Genomic DNA, 16,208 nt, shown 5'->3' with positions numbered 1-16,208 from the left:
ACATAAACAGTAACAGAGCTTTATCTGTTCCTTTGACCTGTTTAACAAACACGTTTACATGAAGAAAACCTGCTCTCTGTTTATTCTGTGTGCTGTTTAGAAGCACACAGATCACTTTACCGGTAAATGCATAATTGTTTTATTATTCATGAATCATTTAGCCTTTTTCTAGAGCACACCTGATCATGAATTCTGAAACTTGGTAATATAACCCAGTTCATTGTGTTTCAGGAAGATATTATTTATCAGATTTCAGTTTTCTGTATTAATCCTCCATTGTATTGATTTGATGATGGTTGTGTTCAGTATTTTATGCTTTAAACTCACAACAAACACTTTATTACCAGGTTTATGATCAGTTTCTAAACGATCCTCAGTGCCTGTCCTCAGCTCATCTTTCTCTCTCATTAAACTCTGTTTTGTTTGTGAAGTTTCATTTAGAGAAGTCTGAGCCACTGCAGTGTCCAATCAGAGAATGATATTTGGTATAGAGGAATGTCTGTTGGTGAAAAGACTTCTGCAAAGCCAGCTGTTTCCTTGATCATAGTTTCTCCAATCAGTCTCCTCAATCCTCTCTCCTCTGAGCACAATTATCTCTTTGGGACAGTCTTCAAAATGGTGACTGAGAAAGTATTTATGGTAACACGGTGGAGATAGGACAGAGGAGGCATGAAATTATCGCTTTAAGACGCACCTTCCGAAAGTTTACAAAGGCCTAGTGACTGAGCCTAGCTCCTCGGCACACAAATGACCAGCAGGGAGATCCTCTGTCTTTAAACAAACCGATCAGCTAAGGGCCTCAGCTCCAAAAACATGCTGAGGTGTAACACCAAGATTTACTTTAACTGCAGCTGTTTTGACAGCAGTTAGGTAGGTGTGGGGGGAGAGTGTGGTCACCCAAATGTGAAGGATTCTGCTGAGAGGTCGATCTAAATAAACCTAGACTGGAGGATGGAGATTTCAATACAAGCATTTAGAGGCTCAGCTGCTTATATAACATCTGTAGACACGTGTGTAAGACGTACAGGAGCAGAGCAGTTATCATACTTCAACTGTGTTTGGAGAATAAAGGTGAGCTTTGTTCACATTCTTAGCTAACACACACACACACACACACACAACCACACACACACACACACACACACACACACACACACACACACACACACACACACACACACACACACACACACACACACACACACACACACACACACATTGTGGGGACCTGAATAGAGGAGGCTTAAATATAGTTTTGTACAGGGTTAAATTGGCACCCTACACCATAAACAACAAAGCACAATTTTTGGATTGATGGTTGATTTTAACATATTGGTCTCTTCTCAACAGATAAACAATAAACCAATCTGGCACTCGGTCTCTGAGGCCATAGTGTTGGAGGTTATTGATTAGGGAGTAAAGCTTGTGGGTTTCAAATGCTTTAAGTAAGTCCCAAAAATATAAGTTCTGCAGTCACCTTTCTCGACTGTGTCGCTCATTTTTTTTTTTACTTAGATTAATGTCGGAAGTCGGACTGGCTCCCTGTCAGGGTTGGACTCCTCTAAGTCTGCACTGTGTCTCTGATCCTGTCCATAACGTCTATGGACATCAAGGTGCAGCCAAGAGGTGAGAGGCCGGATCAGGGGTCTCAGGATCACATCCCTGCTTTTTGCAGATGATGTGGTTCTATTGGCCTCATTGAACACTGACCTCCAGCTCACACTGGAGGAGACCCCAGGGTAGACCAGGACACAAGAGAGGGAAATATCTCTTGGTTAGCCTGGGAAAGTCTTGCTTTCCCCCCAAAGGAGCATGTAGAAGGGCTGGAGACAGGGGCAATGGGTCATGGATGGATGTATGGATGGATGTATAGATAGATGGATGGAGATTACGTTTGGCCAAAGAAGTTTTATTTATCCAAAGCCATACTGGGACTTTAAGGTTATGTCAATTAATCAGTCTTTATTTATATGAATTGTGAGTGTGTGTGAGTGTGTGTTACCATGGGGGGCAGAGTTAGTCCAGCCTCCGTGCACACTATTTGGACCACACAGCCGTAACAGATGAAACCTTCACTCAGCACAAAATCCCCATGGTCAGCAGGCTGGTCCTCTACTACACACACACACACACACAAAGTTACATTCACTCACTGTATTTCATCACAGCAGCATCATTAAATCTTCCCTCATTTATATGTTTACCTTCCATGGATAAGGTTTTTAAAAACAGAACATACGGGAACTCTGTGTGTGTGTGTGTGTGTGTGTGTGTGTGCTTTGTGTGTGTGTGTGTGTGTGTGTGTGTGTGTGTGTGTGCTGTGTGTGTGTGTGTGATGAGTGTGTGTGTGTCAGTGTGTATGTTGAATGTGTGTGTGTGTGTGTGTGTGTGTGTGTGTGTGTGTGTGCGTGTGTGTGTGTGTGTGTCTGTCTGTGTGTCTGTGTGTGTGTCTGTGTGTGTGTCTGTATGTTAAATGAGTGTGTGTGTGTGTTAAATGTGTGTATGTGTGCGTGTGCGTGTGTGTGTGTGTGGCAAAAGTAGCCATGGTAAAGTGGTTTTGGATGTGGGAGGTCTCTGCAATGTTGAACAAACCACCTCACATATCTGTAGGGAGGCTTGCCCCCCGATAGCTGCGTCTGCAGTTACGTACTGATGTTGCTCCAACCTGGCTCCTTGTTCACGAAAACCGAAGCATACTTTTTACTTTGATTAAAAAAATAAAATTTCAAATAAATGTTCTCTTTCATCATTTGGGCCCTCAGCAAAAAGGAACACTTTCAGTAACCTGAAAGGTTTACTCTGATTTAATGTCAGACACTGACAAGACAAAAAAAAGCTTTTTTATTCAGCTTTTCTGAATGTCAGCTTTCAAGTGTATGTGCTTCATGAACATCAGAGTTTCACAGACACATCAGAGGACACAAGACTAGATCCGATTTAAGGAATGGAGCAGAAAAGGAAAAGATGATCCATAAACACAGTTTAGAATACAAGATCAGAAACATTTGGGTCTAAAATGTTGTTTGAGGTCAAAATAGTCTGAACATGTTTGTTGATCAGAAGCAGAGTTTGCTGATGTTTAAGCAGCATGTAACACAGCAGAAAACCGACCACAGATCATCTAGGATTAGAGACACCAGGGGGACAGGTGAGCTTTAAGTTCAGCAGTCTGTGATGATAGAACAAAGAGGTTTGATCCCACTGAGGGATTGATTTTACAGAAACCACTCAAAGAAAGAGTTAGAGATTGAGCTTTCATGTGTTACTTTCTGGATTAATAAACATGTCTGTCAGAGTCACCGGCCCCTGGTCACTTTCACTGGATCAAACCTGGCTATCTGTGGATAAGGCTTAGACTCCCCTGGCTTAGGGCACAGAGAGCACCAAAGATCTCCATGAGGTATGAACACACACTGATAGAGTGAGAGAGAGAGACTGCTCTCAGACCAACCACACTCAGACCTGTACAGAGCAGCAAAACTTCACATGACTCACAAAAAAAATGAGAATATAGTGATCACACTTTCTATAAAGTCTCTCACTTACACACACAGTCACAGACAGATTTACCCAGTGTGATGGTGAAGGCCGTCCAGTGTCTGGCGCTGGCTATGAAGGCTCCTCTGTCCACAGAGAGGTACCGAGTGCTGACAGTCTGAGAGCGCAAACGGTTGAACAAAGCCACTCTGGAGCAGGATGAGATACACACTGAAACACACACACACACACACACACACACACACACACACACACACACACACACACACACACACACACAATCAGAGGAGAAAGGTCAGTGTCTTACAGGAACAAACACACTGTAAATGCATAGAAACCACACAGAGATCTCCTGACACACACTAAAACAATGGAAACACACAGAAGAGGCACTCTGATGTTTTCTTTTCCTGTCTGCAGGAATGTGCATTTCATTGGTTGATGCACCATTTGAAACCTCCTACACACACTCACTTACTCTAACACACAACATTCCCCTCATTAAAAATGAGGGGCTTTGGATTTAGTACACAGCTCGTATTTTATAACTTACACACACACACACACACACACACACACACACACACACACACACACACACACACACACACACACACACACACACACACACACACACACACACAGGCGAAAGGTCATTCTCTTACAGGAACTTTAGCTACGTCACTTGCTCTGCTGTCTCAGTTGTCAACATGATTTCTCCTTTTAGTGCATCGGGCACATGTGTCTGTCTACATGCATGCCTGCACATGTGTGTATGTGTATTAATGCCTTGTGTGAGCAACATGGTATTATATAGATCAGTCTTGACACTAACAGCAACACATCGCCTACTGGAATCAGTTTTTGTCAAAATATGTGGTTACTTACAATGTTTCCTCATGTTTTTCCATTAAAGAGGGGGTATTTTGCTTTATAGAGGGGGTATTCTACTTTTCCATACGTCAAACATTGATATTAAGTACCAATGCTGGATGTTCAGACTGAGTGTGTGCAGATTTTCAAACCCCCACATATTCATACGTTGCAGAAATCCCTGAATCTGTCTGTGAACTGATCAAACACTTTGCTCTAAAATTAGCTCCAGATCTTGAAATGATGAGGTTATCACATCGGGATCTCCTAATTGGTTCATGACATGTTGTAAGAGTGGATTTCATACACAAAGGTCTGCCCATAGCTCAACCCCTGGCCTGGCCAAGCAGAGTGAAGGGGGTTCTTCAAGCCGGGTGTCTTAAAGAGACAGCTGCTATTTGTGTTAGCTGAAATAAGAGTTTATGAAATACCAGAAAGAGAAAAAAAGATATTATTATGAACTGTAGATCATGTAAAGATACTACAAGGGCACCATAGGGATAGAATAAAGACTATGACAAGCACAATACCCCCTTTAATGGTGATAATTTGGCTTTGGGTGTTCAATAGTTAAACAATGAAGGCGTCCTAAAGCTCCTTCTGTAGCATTTCTTAACCTATATCTTTTTACAACCACTCTTGAATGGTCTTTGCGTTGAGGCGGCTGACTTTCATGTTTACACAGTAAAACAACTGAGACACTCTGCCACACTCACTGATTAATGGTGTAATCCATTTACATCGGAACTGGGAAGTGGGGGGTGATGTCAACTCCGAGTTAAAAGCATTGCCAAGTCAGAAAAACTTGCGATAACAGAAGTATTTCTATATAAAAACATCAAATAAAATGATGTATAAGGATGATTTATTGGCATGAATTGTAGTCAGAAGTGCTAACATAAACAGAAAATATTACGAGCCTAATCACTGTTTACACCCGCGGCAGCCATCTTTGTTTGTAAACTCTGAGGTGGTGTGGATCCGCCGACTTCCCAGTCCAAATTTGTAAATTCTGACTTCCAAGTTCAAACAGAATGCACCTTGAGAACAGCAGGAAGCAACCTTCCTGAGTCTTAGTTGTATGACTACAGGAGCTGCTAAGAAGGGAGACTAACAGGTATTAAATAAAACAGTAAATATTCCACAGGAACTTCTCTTAGACTTCTTCTCGAATAATATAAAACAGTGTAAACTCAGCCTGCAGCCCATCATGACCAGTGGCAGCTGCTGGTCAGCCAAGTAGGGGAAGCTCATTTTTTTCTGGCCTACGTCATACATTTTTTATTTATACGTAAATTCTACCCTCTGTTCTTTTTCGAGATAATGATCTGTGACCCTGTCGTACCAACCAGGTGTTTTTTCTAGTGATTTCACCAGTGTTCTCTCAATGGCCAGCAGAGCTAGACTGCTTAAACGGCCTTGGCCCATTGTGTTGCGGGTGTTAGACTTGAGCCGCTTTAAAAAGGAGAAGCTCCTCTCTACACCTGCAGATGTAGCTCCAATCGTTGCTATTAATGAGAACAATTTGTACAGCTGAGGCATTGCACTGTCAAACTCCATGTCTTTCAGGAACAACAAGAAGTCACACAGCTTTCCCCTGTTGCCCTGCAAGTCCTGGTTTGAATAAAGGACTTGAAGTTCAGACCTCAGTCTCCCTGAATCAAAGAACTGGCCATAACTTTTCAGGACACTCCGAAATGCCTCCTCTCGAAAGACATGTCTCATCTCATCGAATTTCCCTGGATTGACTAATTCCAAGAAGGGCATGCTTTCCAAATTTCCAAAACGCCTGGGTATCTGCTCTAAGAGATTGTCAGGAATGGCCAGGTACAGATTTCTGTAGCGCTCCTTGGGATCCTGCACTTGTGACATACGCGCTTTCTCATGGGCCCATTTTGGGGGTCTGATGTGAGATCTGCTGCTTTGGCATAAACAGCTTTGAAAGCCCCCTCTGACCTCTTTTCTTTGGCATAAGCAAGAAGAGACTCAATTCTTTTCTTGCAGTGCAGAACATCCATAGCCCTCTGCTGGATGATGTCAAACACCACATCAGTCTCAGAGAAGATTTGTTCATATGTACACAACATGAACACGAACTCAAAATCCTCCAGTTCCATCAGAAAGCCTTTTGTCATGAGCTAATGTGTCATCATCCATGGCCTTATCTGCAATGATCTTCTCAAAAGTCTGCAGAAGGGCATCAAAATTGTTTGCCATAGTGCTCACTATCCGTGACATGAAATTCCATCGAGTAGGAGCATTTCTGGGCAACCTTGAGCAGCCTGCAGACTCAAGAAAAGATGTCCTCTTTTTGGATTTTGAGAAAAATGTGGCAAACCCAGAAGTGATGCAAAAAAAATTCTGCACTCAGATAAACATTTAGCCCCCTGAGACAGCACTAGATTCAGTTTGTGTGCATAGCAATGCACAAACATTGCACTGGGGGCTATTGCTCTAACTTTGGCCTGCAAACCACTCAGAGCTGAGGCCATGACAGCAGCCCCATCATGGGTTTGTGCCACAAGTTTCTCCCTGAAATTGTAGCCCTGCATGTTCCCGTTCAAGACTTCAAAAACAGACTGAGCATCTCTTCTTCCAGAAACATCAAAAAATCCAATAAAGTGCTCCTGAATTTTACCTGCACTGTCCACATAGCCAACAATGACAGAGAGTTGGGCACAGCAAGCTATATCAGTTGTCTCATCCACCCGCCATGCAAAAAAAGGAGCAGCCTGAATTTCATCTTTAATCTCATCAGAAACAATGGCTGAAAGAGCAGTGAAAACACAGCTGATGACTGGAATTGTGTGGCCAGGACAGAATCATATTTTGCTAATGTTTCTGTAAACTCCTTGTAATTCCCCTCATTGGATGGTTCATCACTCTCATCATGCCCCCTAAATGACAGCTTCTGACGGCCAAGCAAGGAAGTCACATCAATAAGGCTGTTTAGGAAAGCTCTGTTTTTTTTGACTGTTTCATTGTGTTTTTCCACTTGAATGCGAGCACCTTCATTTGTTGCATGTTCAACCCTGACTCTGCCCAGGCAACTTAACCTTGCACATGTACTCACATGTTTATTGCTTTTTTCATGCCTTTTGTATGCTCTGTGTCCAAGTTAGACAGATCCCTGAAACCCACTTTTGACCAGACAACACATCCCTGAGAGGGTTTCATCAAGAGGCATGGCCAACAGTACATATTGTTTGTGACAGCGTTTCCAGTGAGCCAGCTCACCTTGTCATACCAGAAATGCTGAAAAGATGTTACTTTTCCCCACCTTTAGCACTAAATCAATCATAGGAGTTGATCTGCCCTGCTGTTCAACTTTAATTTTCTCTTCGTAAGGAAGACTATCAAATGGCTTCGCCAAAATCCGGTCGACAACATTCATACTATCTGCCATGATGTGCAGCTTGCTAGCAGCTGGAGCTGCTACCTGAAACTATGACAGTGAGTGACAGGGGGAGGAGCTCCGCAGCTGTAGCTGTAGCTGCTTATTGATGAGAAGAGAGGAAATCTTAAGACACAACTCTCGTCGTTTTTAAGACACGTTAACTCGCTCGGGATCGATAAAGCCTCAGGATCAGTCCAGAACAACTGAATGTAAAGCTCAGAAGATGCTCCGGTGGAGGGTTATACTTCAAGATCGCTGACTGGCTCATTTCACTGTCAATCAAAAAGGGATTCGGCCAAAGACAGATCATCCAGTCATCATGCAGAAGCCCAGCTTCTAGGCCAGCCCACTGCCTCATAGACCCCCAGAGACACTTAGCGTCTGATGGCGGGACAAAGCCCAGTGTTTATCCAATGACCATCAAGTTTCCACAGTGGAACAACCCACTCTACGCCTCCCTGCTGAAGCCAGAAGATGCTAAGCATCCGACTGTTTTAAAGTGCTGAGATACTGCGTGATGAATGAGAAGGAGGTGAAGCCAGTTACCTGTGATAGGTAGCTGATTGTGAACAACAGATGAAGGAATTCTAGCGCAGATTTTGTCAATGAAATGTACACACAGCAGAACATATCAACACTTTTTTGGGGACATTTTAGGGGAAGCTGAGCTTCCCTTGCAGTCTTATGCCGCGGCCACACCAAACGCGAACACGCAAATTTATTCGCACGAATCGCCTGTCACGCGCCGCGTGAACGCCCGAGTCTCGCCGCTGGACTGAGGCCGCAAGCTGAGGGGCGAACGCGCGTTAGCCCGGCACTGCGCATGTGGAGTAGAGAGCCTGTTCATTTAAAGACCGAAAGCCCTAAAGAGCAGCTGAAAAACAATGAGCTGTGGTTTCAAAAGCATGACAGGAGAGTGTGTGAAAGCTTTGGAGATCACAATCAATGCCTGCTGCCTCCCCCTTGTAATCCACCAGCCCTGCCTGGCTGTTCCCTACGGTCTCATCCTCGATCCCCCGAACCTCCGACCCCAACCCCAACGACCCATGTTCCCGGAGGTCTCCCTGGGGATAATGAAGGGGTGGAGGAAAGAGAGGAGCACAGAGAACTTCCATCTTTTCCCTGGTTCTGCCCCTGCCCCGCTCTTTCCTCCTCTCTATCAGGCTCAAAACTCCGCTGAGGAAAACACAGTCGGACTCAGTGATAGCCCATGCAGGCAAATCCAGCTGGGAACGAATGTTTACAGAACTTACCTTCAAAACCTGTCTCCTCAGCAACTTCCACCCAAGCCTGATCCTTTTTTTCTGGTCTCTGTAGAGTACACACGTCGTATCGTATAACTCTGGATGAGGACACACCACACAGATTATTTTCTCCTCCATCCTCCGGCGGAGTTGGAGCCGAAGCAGAAGCAGGTGGCGGTTGCCCCCCAAGGCCACGGCAAGCCGTCACGCGAATTTGCGTCAAAAGTTCAATATTTTCAACTCGAGCGAATTCTCGTCTACTGCCCAAACGCGTAAATGCATGAACGCTCCAAACGCGTTTGGCCGTGCCAAACGCCCCAAACGCACCACCCGAGGTGAATCAGCGGCTAAATGCATCTTTGCATTGACTTTGTATGTAATCGCGCCGCAAATTCGCGTTGGGTGTGGCCGCACGATTAGAGCAATCGCCACTGATCCTGGAACAGGAATCGTAGAAACAAAGTAAACACATGTAACAGGACTCACGGTCTGCGTTCTTCATGGACTGTCTCTTCTGCGAGGGTTTGGAGATGATTTTGATCATCCGACTCTGAAACGATCCCACTTCCTGTCTGTTTCCCAGGAAGAGTCTGAGCAGCAGGCAGAAATGTTTCCTCTTGTCCTGGTCAGATATGAACAGGGACTTGGCACAGGCAAACATCTGAAGAGCACAAGGAGTGTGTGAGTGCGTGAGAGTCTGACAGGCACCAGCTCTAAGCTTTTTTCAGACAATGATGAGTGTGATTCTGATGCAGAAGATAAACGCTCAGATGGAGACCTTTTAATAAAGTTCATGTTTCTTTGAATGAATTCCTTCTTTTGTTGAGTGTCCAGGTGGGGTTTACTCCATTCACTCGGCCTTCCTCCTGACTGACTCACTGTACAGTGAAGTTGATGAAACATTTTTTTGTACGTGGTCCCCTTGCTTAGTCCATTAATAAAAAACAGGGTCAGTGAACAGACGCAGTGTGTTTACAGAAGTGCAGTTTTCTGTCAGACACCACTGTTTGTCCAGCCAACAGAGGTCTATAATAAAGGAGTAGATCAACCCATCTGGGTAAACACACAGAGCTGTCTGATGCTCAGACACAACAAGCTGCAGATAAAGATCCATCACTAACTCTTCACCAACTGCTGCTCAGAGTCTGAGAGAACTGAACCATAAAGAGCTGCTTGCAAAACACATTTTATACACAACACAACCCTGCTAGGATCAATGTCTGTTTTAACAGAGAAAGTTACTAAAACATAAAAACTGAGCTGGAGTCAGACTCCTCTTGGCCCATTTTGTACTCAACATTAAATATGAATACCTATGAAAGCTTCTGTCTGTGCTCTGCATTCATTTTGTCTGTATATCAGCATGTTTCCATAGAGCTTACAGATACAGGCCAAACAGAGCAGTCCCACCGGAAACCATGAGGGGCAGTGTTGCTGTTAAAAACTAGCTCAAGTTAGACACGAAGAAGAAATAATGCAAACCCAAGAAACTGGATCTCACTGGTCTAATTTAGTCTTTAAAATCTTTAATCATAATAATAACAATGGATTTTATTTATAATGCACTTTACATTTATGAGCAAATCTCAAAGTGCAAAAACAAAAGAAAACAATGAAAATAGCAAAAGACAGTCAACAATAAAATCAGCCAGGAAAGGCAATGCAAAATAAAAAGGTTTTAGGTCCTTTTTTAGAAGAGTCCACCAACCGAGGAGCCCTGAGGTGGTCAGAGAGGCGATCCACAGACGTGGAGCAGCAGCCTCGAACGCCCTATCGCCCATGGTCCTGAGCCAAGTCCTGGGCGGGCGCAGACACAGACAGTGCAGTTGGCCTGACCGGGTTCTAGCTGTGTGTGGGTGGAGGAGTTCAGTGAGTTAAGAGGGGCTGCACCATGCAGACAGTGGTGGGTGTGAAGGAGGATTTTGAATTCTATACAGAGGTGAACGGGTAGCTAGTGCAGAGTGTGAAGGATGGGGGTGATGTGGTCATGTTTATGCACCCTCATCAGGACCCAGGCAGCGCTATTCTGAACATACTGAAGCCTTTGGAGGCTCTTGCAAGGGATCCCGATGAGGAGTGCGTTACAGTAGTCCAGCCTGGAGGAGACAGAGGCATGGATGAGCCTCTCTGCAGTGGGATAGGGAGAGATGGCCGGAGTTTGGCAATGTTATGGAGGTGAAAGGAGGTTTTGCAGATGTGAGTATTGTGAAGTTCAAAGCTAAAATGGGGGTCAAACCTAGTCCCAAATAGGTTACAGAAGGAGAAAGGGGAAAGTTGTGCCCGAGAAAGGAGACACAGGAAATGACAGAGGACTGGAGCTGGTGAGGAGTGCCAATGTGGATGGCTTCAATTTTGGAGCTATTCAGCTGTAAGAAAATTTCACTCATTCAAGCCTTTACCTCCTCCAGGCAGGAGTCCAGTTGAGTGACAGAGGATGGGGAGGTGGAAGAGGGGTAACCTTGAGGTAGAGTTGAGTGTCAGTATAGCAATGGAATTGTATTCCATACCTGCTGATGACACAACTGAGGGGGAGCATGTATATGGTGAAGAGGGTTGGACCAGGGACAGAGCCCTGGGGGACCCACAGGTGACAGTGTGGGGGCGGGATTTGGCATCCCCCAGGGCTACAAACTCTGTCCTTCCCATGAGGTAAGAGTAAAACTATTGGAAGGCAGTGCCAGAGATACCAATGTCGTGTTGGAGGCGGTGAAGGAGGATGTGGTGATCAACAGTATCAAATGCAGCAGGGAGGTCAAGAAGGATGAGGAGGGAGGTGTAGAGGTCATCAAGAGGTCATTTGTGACTCCAATGAGAGCTGTCTCTGTGCTGTGAGAAGGGTGAAAAACAGATTGGAGTTTGTCATACATATTGTTTAATTTAAGATGGTTGTGAAGTTTGATGCAGAAAATTCTTCAAAGAGTTTTGGAGATGAAGGGGAGGTTGGAAATAGGTCTATAATTTGACAGAGGTTCGGGATCTAGAGAGGGTTTTTCGAGGAGGGCCTTGATGACGGCTGTTTTGAGACTGACTGGACCGTTGCCGGTTTGAAGGGAGAGACTTATAATGTTTGTAATCAGTTGACTGATGGAGTGGCTATGAGCTTGAAGCAGAGGGGAGGGGAGGGGGTCGAGGGAGCATGTAGATGGTTTAGATTTACTGATGATTTAATTAAACCCTGACACAGAGGACGCTGACAGGGATTCTTCTTCACCACTCTTATGTATCAGAGTTACACCATCAACAGTAATGTGTCCAAAACACAGCCCCTCTGATCATCATCCCGATGCGCTGGTGTTGCCAAACTCAGATCATCACATGGAGGTCTCTGCTCAGGCCGGCAGTCAAAACAAACAAAAGAGAGTGACAGGCAAGTTTTAAAGAAGAGAATAATGGAGCCTGTTTCTGACAGCGTCTCATCCAGAGTGTGGCTGGAGCTTAAACTTGTTCCGGAGAGGAAAGAGAGAGACAATACAGAAAGGAGAGAAAAACTCAACTTTAGCTTTGCTTCTGTTATCCACAGTATGAACTCAGATCATTTCGCTATCAGAAACCCAGTCTGAGCATCAGACAGATCTGTGAAGCACATCCTGTGTCTCTGTGAGAGAGGGGGCTGGACCCACAGGTGTGCACACAGCTTCAGATCTCATAAACTCATGTCTCTCACCCTGGAGTTTGGCTGTTCATCGAAGACCAGTTTGAAGGTGTCAGCCTGAGACTGGCTGCAGCTGTCCAGACACATGTAGCCACACACTCGATATGCTGAGTCTCCGTAGCCGGCAGCTGGAGAGAGACGACCAGAGGAGAGAGGCAGAGTGACGTCAGAATGAAGTGATGGAAAGAAAAAAGAGGAGTGCAGAAACAATAAAAAAACACATTTAGTCTCTTTACCTTTGAGATGATCCTGCATGACCCTCCATCCATGGCCGCTGATGTAAACACAGGGAGGAGGGCAGAAGAACCTGTAGGAGGTCAAACAGAGCACACCAACATGAGCTACATGAGATCCATATATAAAACTGTCAGAACTGTCTCTCTTCTCTACCTGCACCAGACAGATCCTGTAAGCTTGGACATAGTGTGGAGTTTTTGTGGTTATTTTGTATAAATGAATGGAAAAGCTCCAGGTAGAAAGACTGAACCTCTTCTCGTTGCCGTATGACTTCTGGGCCACTTTAGCATGCAGGATGGTGATGCTCTGGTCTGCATGAGCTTCTCTTCTTGGTTCCCTTGCTGATCCCAGGAACTGACAACCCTGAAACCCCAGGCCCAGTCTCCTGATGGATGAAAGTACATCAGTCAGAGGAAATCAGAATGAACTGAATGTGTTTGGCTGATTTGTTCAGTGGAGATATCCTTTTTAGTGTCTGTGTGCAGTTCTTTAGAGAAACACTGGTTTCATTTGGTGGCTGGTTCCAGCTTCAGGTGAGTCAGAGAGTCAGAGTGAGAAGTGCAGAGAGAATCTTTAAAGCAGCAGGAAACTGTGTGGAACAAGGATCACTCAACGTGACGGAGACAAAACACTTCTGATCAGAAAGCAAACTGGTGACAACAACTGTCCATGTTCCTCTCTGCTCACAAAAGTCCAACAAACAAACTCACTCCAGGATCTTCAGATGTAAAAGTATATAATTCTTAAATGATGTGGTAAAGGCAGATATCAAAATGCTCAATGCTTTTTGTTTGTGTGTGTGCATCTGATTCTGTCAAGTTTGGCAACTACAGTCAAAAAAAGTCAGGACATGCCCCTGATAGTTTAAAAAGGGGGTATTCTGCTTTTTCATCATGGATTTACGTATCAGTGCTGGACTGGACTGAGCATGTCCAGATTTCAAACCCCTAACATTGAAGGGTGTATAAATCCCTGAATCTGTCTGTAAACTGATCAAAACATTCTGTTCTGAAGACATGGCAAGATCTTTGCCAGACCTTTGAGAGACTTGCTGAAATGATGAGGTCATCAAATAAAGATCTCCTAACTAGCTCATAACTAAGGTCTGCTCAAAGCTCCACCCCCAACAGGCCTCCAGAGAGCTGTCCAATCAGAGTCAAGGGAGATTGTAGAGGAAGAAGAGAGTCTTAAAGAGACATCAGCTAAAACAAAGAGTTTCAGACAGAGGCTGAAATAAGAGTTTATGAAACACCTGAGAGAAGAAAATCACCAGAGGGACAGAATAAAGACTACAAACACAACACCCCCTCTTTAAGCTTTATGTGTGTTGGAGTTTGGTTAAGGTGCTCCTGCAGGCTGGAATGCTGCCATGTCAGACAACTTTGAGAAAATTCACCCCACAGTCCTCTCATACCTTACACCATTGTTATCTTTGGAAAGGTCTAAGTTTGGTTTGAATAAAGATCAGTTTTTGACTGTGAATTAATAAATATCAGTAATTAATCCTTGGAAAATACAATGAGCCAGTCTCTGAGGTGAAGCCCTGAACTTGTCCTATTAGTAAATCGACACTTCGCTTTTTTCAACTCAGCCTTCCTGCTCTCTTTGCTCAATAACTTAACTTTTAAGTTTTTCAGCATCAAACAAACTAAATCCTGTTGCTTTCTCAGAGTTACTTTTATACAACCTCAACACTGGCTGTTTCATTAACTGATAGGATGTTTTCTCTGAGCAAAAAACTTGACTGCAAAGTCAAAACAATATTATGTTTTTTTCCATCACCCTCAGATTGAATCAGTCTCATCAGTTCATTTTCACCTCACAGCAGAACTAAGATGTCTGAAATCTGAAAGGTCAAATCACACAACTACAACATCCTGACTTTAAAACACTTATTTCATGATTACACTGATGTAAAGTTTGCATATACACTCTTTCTGAAGGAGCCCCAGCCCTCAAGCTCTGCCTCCACACAAAGGCTCATGTATTCAGTGTTAGAGGAGACCTGGCTGCTCCATGTAAGGAAGGAAAGTCTGCCTGTTGAGCTGGATACTGAAGGTTTTGTTCATATAAGAGGGGATCCCACAAACCTGGCCCTCCTCTCTGCACAGTTCACAGTTCAGGGTTCACGCTCCACTGCTTCTGTGTGTGTGTGCGTGTGTGTGTGTGGAGGGGGGGGGGGGGGGGGGGTCACCAGGGTGCAAGCAGTAGTCTAAATTAGATCTTCCCCTCTCCAAAGGTCAAAGGTCAGTGTGTTGGGAGCTCTGAGTCTCTGGCATTTCATGCTGGGAACACAAAGAGGACAGAGGAGAGCAAGAGGAGAGGAATGCACTTTCACATTCTGAGATCAGTCCAACCTCTGGTCAGGAGGCCGCTCTGGACACATGGCTTGTCTTTAAGACCACAGTCATTCACTAGACCTGCTACTGAGGTTAAAGTCACTGACAGAGTGTCAGTGACAGTAATGGTGGAGAAAGGAGACGTAGCCTCTCTAACACAGACCATCTGAGAGCTGATCTTCATGTGTGATCTCTTTTTACATATTCTGGAAAGTAAAACCCATCTGTTTGCAGGAAGAACACACGTCTGTTCGGCACTGTGTCACCTCATAAAACAAATGCTTCTTAAGGTAGTTTCCCTCTCTTCTTAGGACAAACCTGATGAGACCTGACCCTGACTCATCTGCACAACAACTAATTACAAAAAAGTCAGTTTATGTTTTCACTTCATCCCGCTGAAGGATGACAGAAAAAAAAGTCTCAGAGGGACTTACTGTTTACAGTGAAACTGAGACTTACCACAGATGTGTGTGTGTGTGTGTGTGTGTGGGGGGGGGGGGGGGGGGGGGGGGGGGGGGGCACACCCAGGTGTTATAATTTACCAGGAAGTGTCAGCATCTGTTTTGCAGTGCTGCATTTCCCTTCAGTTCTGGTCCGATCAAACCCCCTTTCTTAAGTTTCTGATCGCTCAGCACACAGAAAATGAAGTCCCAATTAGGAGTCATGTGTCGATACTTGAGACTGGGAGAGAAGCTGTTCCCCGGATGCGCTGTGTTTACCACTGTCAGATGATAACCGATCACAAAATGTGACAGCAGCAAGTCCACTAGCCATGCATTTCAGATCCTAACCTTTTCACCAGCAAAAGGCCCCACTTATTTTTGTTGCATCAAAACATGAGTCCACGAGTCCAGCAACATCATGGAATTCAACTCGAGACTGAGTAAAACAGCCAGAATATTTTTCATTTTATGCTACAGGGAGTAAATCATCATCATGCAGCCCCTAATTTTTACACTAAATGAAGT

At 44.5% G+C, this 16,208-nt stretch overlaps 1 protein-coding gene across 1 annotated transcript in view; it reads right to left on the bottom strand.

The window, feature by feature from the left end:
- The window catches only part of rbpjl (recombination signal binding protein for immunoglobulin kappa J region-like), a 47,886-nt gene that overhangs the window by 20,203 nt on the left and 11,475 nt on the right, over positions 1-16,208 (bottom strand). The window contains exons 3-9 of the mRNA XM_074676200.1: positions 13,152-13,286; positions 12,901-12,971; positions 12,677-12,792; positions 11,520-11,522; positions 9,499-9,673; positions 3,571-3,708; positions 2,003-2,115 (exon numbers count right to left, since the gene is read on the bottom strand). Of these exons, the coding sequence (XP_074532301.1) occupies positions 2,003-2,115; positions 3,571-3,708; positions 9,499-9,673; positions 11,520-11,522; positions 12,677-12,792; positions 12,901-12,971; positions 13,152-13,286 (751 nt within the window). The remainder of the gene's footprint in view (positions 1-2,002; positions 2,116-3,570; positions 3,709-9,498; positions 9,674-11,519; positions 11,523-12,676; positions 12,793-12,900; positions 12,972-13,151; positions 13,287-16,208) is intronic.

The sequence above is a fragment of the Halichoeres trimaculatus genome, unplaced genomic scaffold, assembly GCF_033239565.1.
Source record: "Halichoeres trimaculatus isolate MK-OKI-2021-1 unplaced genomic scaffold, fHalTri1.1 fHalTri1_scaffold_1, whole genome shotgun sequence".
Lineage (NCBI taxonomy): Eukaryota > Metazoa > Chordata > Actinopteri > Labriformes > Labridae > Halichoeres > Halichoeres trimaculatus.
The sequence above is the reverse complement of the archived record's forward strand: the minus strand, read 5'-3'. Positions and strand labels throughout refer to the sequence as shown.